General features: G+C 48.9%; 1 protein-coding gene across 8 annotated transcripts in view; it reads right to left on the bottom strand.

The window, feature by feature from the left end:
• The window catches only part of LOC126285025 (copper-transporting ATPase 1), a 535387-nt gene that overhangs the window by 315227 nt on the left and 206338 nt on the right, over positions 1-13822 (bottom strand). For all 8 annotated transcript variants that reach the window (XM_049984341.1, XM_049984343.1, XM_049984345.1 and 5 more), the window contains one exon: positions 2743-2959. In XM_049984341.1, coding sequence (XP_049840298.1) covers positions 2743-2959 — 217 coding nt within the window. The remainder of the gene's footprint in view (positions 1-2742; positions 2960-13822) is intronic.

The following is a 13822-nucleotide window of genomic DNA, read 5'->3' as shown; positions in this document are numbered from 1 at the left end:
CTGCACGGAGGAGGGGTATCGATGTCGGTTGGTGAGGCCTGGGACGAAGTCGGCTTTCCAAGACATCCCGAAGGTGTTCTATATGATTGAGGTCAGGAATCTGTGCAGGCCAGTCCTGTACAGGGATGTTATTGTCGTGTAACCACTCCACCACAGGCCGTGCCTTATGAACAGATGCTCAATCGTGTTGAAAGGTACAATCGCCATCCCCGAATTGCTCTTCAACAGTGGGAAGAAGGTGCTTAAAACATCAATGTAGGCCTGTGCTGTGATAGCGCCACGCAAAACAAGGGATGTAAGCCCTCTCCATGAAAAACACGACCACACCATAACACCACCACCTCCGAATTTTACTGTTGGCAATAAACACGCTGGCAGACGACGTTCACCGGGCATTCACCGTACCCACACCCTGCCATCGGATCGCCACATTGTGTACCGTTTATTCGTCACTCCACACACCGTTTTGACACTGTTCAAACGTCCAATGTTTATGCTCCTTACACGACGCGAGGCGTCGTTTGGCATTTACCAGCGTGATGTGTGGCTTATGAGCAGCCACTCCACGGTGAAATCCAAGTTTTCTCACCTCCTGCCTAATTGTCGTAGTACTTGCAGTGGACCCTGATGCAGTTTGCAAATTCCTGTGTGATGGTCTGGATAGATGTCTGCCTGTTACACATTACCACCCACTTCAACTATCAGCGGTCTCTGTCAGTCAACAGACGAGATCGGACTGCACGCTTTTGTCCCTTCATGTTTTCACTTGAGTATCACATCGGGTGATGTTGAGGGAATTAGAATAGCAAATGAGACACTTAACGTAGTAAAGGAGTTTTGCTATTTGGGGAGCAAAATAATTGATGATGGTCGAAGTAGAGAGGATATAAAATGTATGGCAATGGCAAGGAAAGCGTTTCTGAAGAAGAGAAATTTGTTAACATCGAGTATAGATTTAAGTGCCAGGAAGTCGTTTCTGGAAGTATTTGTATGGAGTGAAGCCATGTATGGAAGTGAAACATGGACGATAAATAGTTTAGACAAGAAGAGAATAGAAGCTTTCGAAATATGGTGCTACAGAAGAATGCTGAAGATTAGATGGGTAGATCACATAACTAATGAAGAGGTATTGAATAGGATTGGGAGAAGAGAAGTTTGTGGCACAACTTGACTAGAAGAATGGATAGATTGGTAGGACATGTTCTTAAGCATCAAGGGATCATCAATTTAGTATTGGAGGGCAGCGTGGAGGGTAAAAATCGTAGAGGGAGACCAAGAGATGAATACACCAAGCAGATTCAGAAGGATGTAGGTTGGAAGAGTTACTGGGAGATGAAGAAGCTTGCACAGGATAGAATAGCATGGAGAGTTGCATCAAACCAGTCTCAGGACTAAAGACCACATCAAAAACATCACATCCGAAACAGAGGATGTAGGAATGTTTAGCACCGTGGAAATCTGCCGTACAGACGTATGAGTCATGTGACATCCAATCACCTGACGAAGTTCGAGAGTTCCGCGGAGCGCCCCATTCTGCTCTCACGATGTTAATGACTACTGAGGTCGCCGATATGGAGTACCTGGCAGTAGGTGAAAGTATCATGCACCTAATATGAAAAACGTATGCTTTTGGGGTGTCCGGATGCTTTTGATCACACAATATATATACCGGGTCATCAAAAAGTCAGTATTAATTTGAAAACTGAATTAATCACGGAATAATGTAGATAGAGAGGTACAAATTGACATACATGCTTGGGATGACATGGGGTTTTATTAGAACCAAAAAATACAAAAGTTCAGAATTATTCGAGAGATGGCGCTTCATCTGATCAGAATAGCAATGATTAGCATAACAAAGTAGGACAAAGAAAAGATGATCTTCTTTACAGGAAATATGTCCACCATCATTCCTCAACAACAGCTGCAGTCGAGGAATAATGTTGTGAACAGCACTGTAAAGCATGTCCGGAGTTATGGTGAGGCATTGGCGTCGGATGTTGTCTTTCAGCATTCCTAGAGATGTCGGTCGATCACGATACATTTGCGACTTCAGGTAACCCCAAAGCCAATAATCGCAATGACTGATGTCTTAGGAGCTGGGAGGCCAAGCATGACGAAAGTGGCGGCTGAGCACACGATCATCACGAAACGACGCGCGCAAGAGATCTGTCGGACATTTTGTGAACTTTTTTTTGTTCTAATAAAATCCCCAAGTCATTCAAAGCATATGTGTCAATTTTTACCTCTCTATCTACATTATTCCCTGGTTTATTAAGTTTTCAAATTTATACTGACATTTTGATCACTCGGTATATTGATAATCGTCAAGCTGCATCGCAAGGGCTTTACCGTACGCCAACGTAGGATCGAACCTAACTGCACAGATACCATTCTCCCCAAAAAAGTTTAGTACTTTTTCAACATAATTCTTCCTGTTGAGTAACAATCCAGGGTTCGCTTTGTCTGCTGTTACTATAATAGCTTCTTGCATTGAACGCAATTCTACTGTCGTCTGTATATGTGCATAGCCATATCTCATGACTTTTGTCGTCTCAGTGTACGTAAAGAACGTCGTGCTCAGTATAGAGCAACCAAAATATTTTACTTAATACACTATGCCTCTGTAAATGCCGAACAAATGAGTGAATAAGAACCAGGAAGATGATGAAAAACGGGGGGAGGAGGAGGGAAGTGTGGGTTAAGGACGACGACGATATGGGAGATGAGAGTGTGTCCTACCTGCGCGGAGATGACGCCCGGCAGCTGCGCGAGCCGGCCCTGCACGGTGCGTACACACGACTGGCACGTCATGCCCTCCACCCGCAGCCGAACCACCGACTGGGCTGCAGCCGCAGCCGCAGCTGCAGCTGCAGCAGCAGGAGAGGGAGAAGGAGAAGCCGCTGGACCCCGCGGCTCCGCCTCCATCGGCTCGAACCCCAGGTTGTCCATCGCCACGCTGCAACACAAGCCCAGCGTCCACCATCAAGACCCCGTAAACGATCACGCATTTCGTCAAATATTTAACCGTGTACGGTGCTGTTTGATGTGTGTGTCAAGCACAGGTCACGTTTGACGTGTTTGGTTGGTTGGTTTGTGGGGGTTAAAGGGACCAGACTACTTAGGTCATCGGTCCCATGTTCCACGACCATAATAATACACGAAGAAAAGTTCAACAAGCAATAAACACATAACGGAGACGACAAGGGACGACACAGTACAAGAAAGACATAGACGAAGACCAGAGAAAAGAGATTAAAAGACACACAGAGTGCGACGGTCATTGGCCGACCATGAAAATAAAACTGGAAAGGCCAACAACCAAGGGACACATTAAAACACCACAAACTAAAACCCCAGGCCAAAAGCCACAGTCGACACTAAAAAAAATAAAAAGGGACTCTCATATTGAATGATAAAAACCCCCTGCTCGAATAAAACGGAGAACTAAGTCAGCCATAGTAGAGTCATCGGTTAAAAGAGCAGGGAGTGTATCAGGCAGCGCGAACGTCTGCCTGAGGGCAGTTAAAAGTGGGCAGTCTAGTAAGACGTGCACCACGGTCAGGGCCAATCCGCAGCGACAGAGAGGCGGGTCGTCACGGCACAAGAGATACGCGTGCGTGAGCCGGGTATGTCCTATGCGGAGCCGGCAGAGGACGACAGCGTCCTTGCGAGACCCCCGCATGGAGGAGCGCCACACACTGGTTGTCTCCTTGACTGCCCGAAGTTTGTTGGGAGAGGGCAGGGTGCGCCACTCATCATGCCAAGCAGCAAGGACCTTCTGCCGCAATACGGATCGGACGTCACTCTCTAAAAGACCGATCTCCATGGCCGGGGAACTGACCGCCTGTTTCGCCAGTTCGTCAACCCGCTCGTTACCCGGGATGCCGACGTGACCCGGGGACCAAACAAAGGTGACAGAGCGGCCGCAACGGACGAGAGTATGGAGGGACTCCTGGATGGCCATCACCAGACGGGAACGAGGGAAACACTGGTCCAGAGCTCGTAAACCGCTCAGGGAGTCACTACAGATGACAAAGGACTCACCTGAGCGGGAGCGGAGAAACTCTAGGGCACGATAGATGGCAACCAACTCGGCAGTGTATACACTGGAGCCAGCTGCCAATGACCGTTGCTCACAATAATCCCATAGAGTGAGAGCGTAACCAGTGTGGCCAGAGACCACCGAACCGTCGGTGTAGGCCACCGCCGCGTTCGGAAACTCTGCCAGGATGGAAAGAAAGCGGCGGCGGAGGGCCTCCGGAGGCACTGAGACCTTCGGACCCTGTGCCAAGTCGAGCCGAAGGCACGGTCGGGGCACACTCCACGGGGGCAGACGGAGATTGGCCCGGAAAACAGGTGGCAGAGGAAAAAAGTCAAGGCCACGGAGAAGGTCCTGGAGGCGAACCGCAATGGGACACCCTGACCGGGGCCGCCTGTCCGGAACATGGACGATCGAGCGCGGGAACAGGAGACGGTAGTTTGGATGCCCTGGCATGCTATAAACGTGTGCGGCGTAGGCGGCCAGAAGGCGGTCACGCCGGAACCGCAATGGAGGGACACCAGCCTCCACGAGTATGCTGTCGACGGGGCTTGTCCGGAACGCTCCCGTGGCGAGGCGGATCCCGCAGTGGTGTATGGGATCCAGCAATCGCAATGCTGAAGGCGAGGCAGAACCGTACGCCACACACCCATAATCAAGGCGGGACTGGATCAGCGCTTGATATAGGTGGAGGAGGGTGGACCGGTCGGCACCCCACCTGGTGTGGCTTAAGCAACGGAGAGCGTTTAAGTGCCGCCAGCATGTTTGCTTCAGCTGCCTAATATGGGGCAGCCAAGTCAACCGGGTATCGAACACCAGTCCCAAGAACCGATGCGTCGCGACCACAGCAAGAGGTTCACCGTCAAGGTAAAGGCGCGGCTCAGGGTGAACCGTGCGACGCCGGCAGAAATGCATAACGCAGGTCTTCGCGGCCGAAAACTGGAAGCCGTGCGTTACAGCCCATGACTGCGCCTTGCGGATGGCACCTTGCAGCTGCCGTTCAGCAGCGGCGATGCCACTGGAGCTGTAATATAGGCAGAAGTCGTCCGCATATAAAGAAGCCGCGACGGACGACCCCACCGCCTCAACGAGCCCATTGATGGCAATTAAAAACAGGGACACACTGAGGACAGACCCCTGTGGGACCCCGTTCTCCTGGACCCGGGAGGAACTATGTGACGCAGCTACTTGCACGCGGAAGGAACGATACGAAAGAAAATTCTGAATAAAAATCGGGAGCGGGCCCCTAAGGCCCCACCCATGAAGTGTGGCCAGGATGTGATGGCGCCAAGTCGTATCGTATGCCTTCCGCATGTCGAAGAAGACGGCAACCAGATGTTGGCGGCGCGCAAAGGCTGTACGGATGGCAGACTCCAGGGAGACCAGATTATCGACGGCAGAGCGGCCTTTACGGAACCCACCCTGAGACGGAGCCAGAAGGCCCCGAGACTCGAGGAGCCAACTCAACCTCCGGCTCACCATACGTTCCAGCAACTTGCAAGGAACGTTGGTGAGGCTTATGGGGCGATAGCTGTCCACCTCCAGCGGGTTCTTGCCAGGTTTCAATACGGGGAGGACTATGCTTTCCCGCCATTGAGACGGGAAAACACCCTCGACCCAGACGCGATTGAAAAGATCTAGGAGGCGTCGCTGGCAAGGCACTGAGAGGTGTTTCAGCATCTGGCTGTGAATGCGGTCTGGTCCAGGAGCCGTATCAGGGCAAGCAGAAAGTGCGCTCTGGAATTCCCATTCGCTGAAAGGAGCATTGTACGACTCCGCGTGGCGCGTGTGAAAGGAAAGCCTCCGACTTTCCAACCGCTCTTTCCGGGAGCGGAAGGCCAACGGGTAGTTCGTTGACGTGGAACACTGAGCAAAATGCTCGGCTAACCGGTCCGCAATCGTGTCAGAGTCGGTGCACACTGCTCCATTCAGCGAAAGCCCAGGGACAGAGACAGGTGGCCGATAGCCTTGGAGTCGCCGAATCTTGGCCCAAACCTGCGATGCAGAGGTACGGACGCCAATGGTGGAAACATAACGTTCCCAGCACTCCTGCGTCCGTTGGCGAATAAGGCGTCGGGCTCGGGCACGGAACTGTTTAAAAGCAATGAGGGTCTCCAACGACGGGTGCCGCTTATGGCGCTGAAGAGCCCGCCGGCGATCTCGAATCGCCTCTGCGATCTCGGGCGACCACCACGGCACAGTCCTCCGCCGAGGTGACCCGGATGTACAGGGAACCGCAGATGCCGCCGCAGAAACGATGCTGGTGGTGACCGACTGAACCACCGCATCAATCGGATCAGTGGAAGGAGGTTCGATCACTGCGACAGATGTAAATAAGTCCCAATCAGCCTTATTCAGAGCCCATCTGGAGGGGCGTTCAGAAGAGTGACGCTGTGGTAGTGACAGAAAGATGGGGAAATGGTCACTACCACATAAGTCGTCATGGACCCTCCAGTGGATGGATGGTGAAAGTCCGGGGCTGCAAATAGAAAGGTCAATGGCCGAAAACGAGCCATGGCCTCCACTAAAGTGGGTCGCCTCTCCCGTGTTTAAAAGGCAGAGGTCAAGCTGTGACAGAAGAGTCTCGACATCTCTGCCCCGGCCAGTAATCGCGGCGCTACCCCACAAGGGGTTATGGGCGTTAAAGTCGCCCAGCAACACAAAGGGAGGCGGCAGTTGTCCTATCAATGCAGCCAACACATGACGAGAGACATCACCATCCGGCGGAAGGTACAAACTGCAGACAGTAATAGGCTGAGGCGTCCACATCCTTACAGCGACAGTCTCTAAGGGTGTATGAAGAGGCACACACTCGCTGTAGATAGAGTTAAGGACGTAGACGCAGACTCCACCAGACACCCTCTCATAAGCTGCCCGGTTCTTATAATAACCCCGATAGCCTCGTAGGGCAGGGGTCCGCATTGCCGGAAACCACGTTTCCTGGAGGGCAATGCAGAAGAAAGGGTGACTGCTGACGAGTTGGCGGAGCTCAGCAAGGTGGTGGAAAAAACCGCTGCAGTTCCACTGGAGAATCACATTGTCCATGGGCGAAATAGGCGTGAAGGGACCGAGGAGGCAGATCACGTCACTGGGTCACCTGCTGTCACCGATCGAGGACCAGAACAATCGGCGTCCTTGGCGTCTGAGGGTATGGCGAGATCCAGGTCCTCAGCGGACGCCATGATCTCCACCTCATCCTCAGACGCAGAGCCTGTATGGAGCGGTGGGGCGGATGCCACCGCGCGTTCCTTGGCCTTAGAGGCCTTCTTCTTCTTCGTCTTCTCTCTCTGCTCCTTGGGCTTTACCGGCTGGGAGGGCTCCACCGAGTCAGTCTCCGGGACGGAGGAGGAGCGGGAAGCCCTGCGACCAGCCGCTGGCCTGCTTTTCAGCCATTGGCTGACGTCACCCTTCCCAGAGGTGGAAACCTGGGAAGGGAGGGACCCGAGGGATCCCTTGCGAGAGAGAGTCGCCGAAGAAGTCGGACGCTTCTCCGGCTTAGAGTTGGGGACATGTGTCCCTGATGGTTGGGGGGTCGTTGCTCCTGAGGTAGGTGGTGCAGGAGCAACAGATGGGGAAGTGCCCCCCACCATCAAGGGGGCAGGTGTAGTATTCCGGCTCAGAGTGTTCAGTGGAATCGGTGCAGCAGATGACAAAACTACTGTTTTGGCAGCGGTGGCATAGGAGCTGGTCAGAGCCACAGGATGTAGCCTCTCGTATTTCCGCTTAGCCTCAGTATAGGTCATGCGGTCCAGGGTCTTATATTCCATGATCCTTCGTTCTTTCAGTAGAACCTTGCAGTCTGGCGAGCAAGGGGAATGGTGTTCGCCGCAGTTCACACAGATGGGAGGCGGCGCACATGCAGTATTAGGATGTGAAGGGCGTCCACAATCTCTGCATGTCATGCTGGAAGTACACCGAGATGACATGTGGCCGAACTTCCAGCATTTGAAACACCTCATCGGGGGAGGGATATAGGGCTTCACATCACATCGGTAGACCATCACCTTGACCTTTTCGGGTAGGACGTCACCCTCGAAGGCCAAGATGAAGGCACCGGTGGCTACCTGATTATCCCTCGGACCCCGATGGACGCGCCGGACGAAGTGAACACCCCGCCGTTCTAAATTGGCGCGTAGCTCGTCGTCCGACTGCAAGAGTAGGTCCCTATGGAATATAATGCCCTGGACCATGTTGAGACTCTTATGGGGTGTGATCGTGACGGAAACATCCCCCAACTTGTCACAAGCGAGTAACCGCCGTGACTGTGCAGAGGATGCCGTTTTGATCAATACTGCCCCAGAGCGCATTTTGGACAAGCCCTCCACCTCCCCAAACTTGTCCTCCAAGTGCTCGACAAAAAACTGAGGCTTGGTCGCCATAAACGATTCCCCATCGACTCGTGTACAGACTAAATAGCGAGGTGAATAAGGTTCGCTGCCAACCGTAGCCTTTCGTTCCTCCCATGGTGTGGCCAGGGAGGGGAACGATTGTGGATCATATGCCTGAGCGTTATATTGAGGCCGAGAACGCTTAGAGACTGCTGGCGGCTGGCCGCCAGCAAGAGATGATGTACCACGCTTCATCGCGGGTCATCCGCCCTGATGCCACCTACTCCGACCAAGGGCCCTCCCCACGGGCGCCACCCAGCCTCAGCAACGACCACCTGGCGGGATGGCCATTGCCGGGAGTCCCGATGCCCCAAGGAGACAGGCATCTACTCCTTGGCATACGCGGGGAGTTAACGGCGCAGGCATCAGTAGAGCGATCCCTGTGTTGTCAGGGGGCTACAACCGACAGGGTACATGGCGGCCCCACCACAACGGACTGGCTACCGTGCTGGATTTCAGGTGAAATGTAGTCCATGATCGTCATTGGCGCATAAAGAGACACAGCAGAGCAGACTGCAAAAAACCGCACCCAAGAACAAAGCCACGCCCTAGAGATGGTGAGTGGGCGGGACAGCTATGCGATGACGACCAACCAAGCTAGAGATGGTAATGAGCGATGGACACATTGCACCTTGTAAGGCGCCCTTCCCCAATCAGCTCGCTCTTCGGAAGAATTTAGAAGATGGAGGTCAAACCCGGTAGGGGACCATCACATAAGGCCGAAACGTTTGAGACTCCTTTTAGTCGCCTCTTACGACAGGCAGGAATACCGTGGGCCTATTCTTACCCCCGAACCCACAGGGGGGTGACGTGTTTGAGAGAAATTTTGATTGACAGGAAGTTTGACAAAATGGATGATATTGTCTGTGTTGACATTTCGCCGCATATGTTTTTTGAAAGATTGTTTTATTACGGTTTATCTCACTGCATCGTGAGTTTCCATTACTAACAGGGAAACCTCCCCATCTCAACCCCCCCTCAGATTTAGTTATAAGTTGGCACATTGGATAGGCCTTGAAAATGTGAACACAGATCAATCGAGAAAACAGGAAGAAGTTGTGTGGAACTATGAAAAAAATAAGCAAAATATACAAACTGAGTAGTCCATGCGCAAGATAGACAACAACAAAGATGGTATGAACTCAGGAGCGCCGTGGCCCCGTGGTTAACGTGAGCAGCTGCGGAACGAGAGGTTCTCGGTTCAAGTCTTCCCTCGAGTGAAAAAGTTTCCTTTTTTTATTTTCGCAACGTTATGATCTGTCCGTTTACTGACGTCTCTGTTCACTGTAGTAACTTTAGTGTGTGTTTTTGCGACCGCACCGCAAAACCGTGCGATTAGCGAACGAAAGGACGTGCCTCTCCAATGGGAACAGAAAAAAAATTTGATCGCAAGGTCATAGGTCAACCGATTCCTCTACAGGAAAACACGTCTCATATATTCTATACGACACTGGTGACGGCATGTGCGTCACATGACACGAATATGTTGTCGACCGATCTAACTTGTACACTTGGCGAATGGGTAAAAAGATTCTACCACCGTGCCCGATTTAGGTTTTCTTGTGGATGTGATAATCACTCCCAAAAGTGTGATGAAAACGTAAGAGTTGTCACATAAACTGCAACAAATGAATGCAGCAGTTTCAGAGTCGCACAGTTTTCTCTGTGCTCTGTCAAATCATATGTTTTTAACGTTTTCAATTTTTTCCGTGTGTAGACCGTCAAATCCGGCATATGTCCAAGCAAATCTGAACATGTCCTGGAATTTTGGAGAGTGAAGTTGATTGTGTGTGTCTGAACTTTGATAATTGTCTGAAAATAACAAATTCAATGTTTCAGTCGAGGGAAGACTTGAACCAAGGACCTGTCGTTCCGCAGCTACTCGCGCTAACCACAGGACCACGGCGCTGCCGAGCTCACATTATCCTTGTTGTTGCTTATGTTGCGCATGGACTACTCAGTTTGTATATTTTGCTTTTTATTTCATAGCTCCACACAACTTCTTTCTGTTTTCTCGATTGTCTGTGCTCAGTTTTTCAAAGACTATCCACTGTGCCAACTTCTAACTAAATCTGAGGGGGGTGCGATGGGAGGTTCCCCTGTAAGAAGACTGCGATCAAGCATAAAAACAAAACAGGTACCACATCTTTCCCAGCCACATATTAAGTACGAAGAGGTTACGAACAAAATATTTAAAATATACAGTGACATGCGAGCGGAGACCAATTAAATAAAAGAAATCGAAGTTTTCCGGTTCTTCAACGGACGATGTGGATTATATGTTCCCACGTTGCGATATTTTAAATTTTCGCCTAGTTAAGTCTGCCTTTTCCAATATGAGGGCGAAGTAGCGCTAAACAAGTTATTAAACGTTTGACTGTCCTTCCACAGAAAGCTGATGTGATGATCAGGTTCTGAGCAAAAGATTTTCATTAACATGTATCCAGTTGCATATTTCTCATTTTAAAGTTTTCCGTGAAGCAGAGTATTGCTTTCTGCTTGTTCTTTAAACACAGTGCCAAAGTCAGGACTGCTTTTTTCTGCATTTGTGGCGGTACTCAATACGCTCAAAATCCATACGAAGTGATGTTAAATTGACAAACTTTGTTTGAACTTGTTCGTACTTGCATGACAAATCCGTGGCTATATAAGAGCGATTTCGTCAACACATTTGATCTTTTACGGGGGCCTTTACAGTCACTGACTGCGGGACGTCAAACTGTACGTGGGCGAGGAGCCGGTGACGTCACAGCGTGGAATTCCACGTTCCAGAGCGACGAGGAGCAGAAGAGTCCGCCGTGTCAGACTTTATTGCCTCGTGGAGGGGAACGTGGCCAGTGGCGTGCGACATCGTTTTTATGTCGCAAGCAGAAGTTAGGAGACGCCATATTGCATGGAGTTAAGCTCTATTTGGTGGCTATTGTTGTTATAGAGTATGTGATATGAATATAAATGATGTTCGGAAATTCCTGTTAAATACTTCTAGGACTCGTAGAGAGCAGTCAGTACATATATTCTGAATAGGCGCATGTCTAGAAACGCCATCCAAAGACGCCTGGGGACATCAAAGTTATAGGGTCCGGCGCCTGTAAACGGATGTATACGCAGGGTAATTCTCTCATGATGTCGCATACTTTCAGAGATGAATGTATCAAATTGAGGTCAGGTTTCCTGTATCGAATACTAACGAGTCGAAAGTTATATGGAAAAACTATTTTCATACCTGTGACAGTGAAATACATATACCGGTACGCTGTTGCTAAGATTGCAGCGTAGACAAGTTTTAAAGGTAGTAGAGTGGGCGGAAACACGAAATAATGTGCAGTACACATGGTGTCTAATATGCGTACCTTAAGAGCCATGAGCACCTGTTCAATAGAGAAGCCCGGCTGCTGTGACCGTGCGGTTCTAGGCGCTGCAGTCTGGAACCGCGGGACTGCTACGGTCGCAGGTTCAAATCCTGCCTCGCGCATGAATGTGTGTGATGTCCTTAGGTTAGTTAGGTTTAAGTAGTTCTAAGTTCTAGGCGACTGATGACCTAAGATGTTAAGTCCCATAGTGCTCAGAGCTACTTCAATAGAGACGACGTGTTTCACAGCAGTGGAGATGAACAAATGCCCATAGCTCATAAGGTATGCGTTTTAGAACTTATGTTTCCTGCACATTTTTTCCTTGTGGCACATTCTAGCACCTGTGAAAGTTTCCTACCCTTCAATCTTACCAACATCGGTACCGGTACGTTTTTTCCATTACTGGACGCGTCAGAACGGTTTTCGTTTATAGCATTCGACTCGTGCGTTTCCGTTACCTCAAATTGATACATTTATCTTTGTCGATCATCTTACAAATTTTGTATCATCATCACAGACTCACTCTATACACAGCCGCAGACGTCCATAACGTTGACGCTCTGTGACGTCGTTGGATGAAGTCTCCGGATACGGGTTCCTATTCAAAATATTACGTATTCACTCCCCTTTACAAGTCCTTGACGTTTGGAACGGGAATTTCCGAACGCCCTGTAATCTGTTTCAGTGTATACTACATTAAGGACCTCCAAAAACCTGCCGTTTTAGGTCAGATTATCTCTCTATATATGAAGGCAATGTCCTGATCGACTCACCCAGCCCTGACGGCTACAGCTAAAAAACAAGAAATCTGGGGAGGGTGTCGATCTTTTAATGTAAGCATCGATTAGTGCAGGATTCTTCGAAATTCCATCCTTAAGAAGATGCAGCAGGAGATGAAAGGTTTTTTGAAAACATTGGTCGGAAATAAAAAATCATGCGTCAGATTTTTGAAAATTCAACCAATAAAGTGGTAGGCGAAAGTTTATATTAAAAAATAAATCATTATTAAAGTACTATTAAAGCATTTTTAAATGTATATCAACTAAAATACGTACTTGCCTTCTCGGTTAGAAATAAAAAAATACTTGTTTCAATGTTTTTCGAAATTGCATCCCTACGTGGGTAAAAATAAGGGATCAAAATTCTTATAGAAATATCACTACAAGGATTCAAAAGGCAGGATTAACAAGCACCCCCGACTCCAACTACCAGAAGCGGTTTTTGGTTAGAAGTACATTCGGGAAGGAATGACCTTAATTAACGTGAAAAATTTAATGGAGACTGCAATTAGTGAACAATATAATAATAATTAGATTAAAGAAAAACAAAAAGAATCTGGGTGCACCATACAGTCTAAATGAGCGAAGCACGTGACGCTAAGACAATGCATAATAATGGCAGGAAACTTAATACCGGTAGTTACAAAATGATGACCTTTCAAAAGGGAGTCGTTTTTGGTATAATTTGTTCTACTTAAATATCAAATTATGACATTTGCAGATACAGCCGCTACACACTGAGTCGCTGCTATCATTTCGAAGCCGTCGCGTAATTCATGACGTCATGAACCGAAGAGAGATCTTTTTTATTAATTTAATGGAAGCATTATCTGCAGCAGACAATGATTTTTTAAATAAATAATTTATTTACTGTAATTATTATAGCTTAGGCCAACGTTTGGAATGCTTCCCCAATGGCCAGATATCTTAACGTGACTCCCAGTCTATGTCAGAAAGTAAAGAGGTTACACACTGGCAGTTCTTGGTATTATCATACTTTCTGTAAAACATACATAAATATCCCTTCATTTTATGGACGGCCTCGGGTTTGTATCTTGCTTGTAAATAACGTTTTCAGTGATGGTAAGAACCTTCGAAAAAAATTTCCTCTTCCATTCAAATGAAATAACCAAACGAATCTGTATCTTAAAGTCTATGCAATGAAGTATGATACTTCAGAGCCATGGTAGTCTATACATCGACAATAGGGATATTATGTTTCTTCAAACTAATATTAGCCACTGTACTGTAACTACACCCAAT

This window comes from Schistocerca gregaria, chromosome 8 (genome assembly GCF_023897955.1).
Source record: "Schistocerca gregaria isolate iqSchGreg1 chromosome 8, iqSchGreg1.2, whole genome shotgun sequence".
Lineage (NCBI taxonomy): Eukaryota > Metazoa > Arthropoda > Insecta > Orthoptera > Acrididae > Schistocerca > Schistocerca gregaria.
The sequence above is the reverse complement of the archived record's forward strand: the minus strand, read 5'-3'. Positions and strand labels throughout refer to the sequence as shown.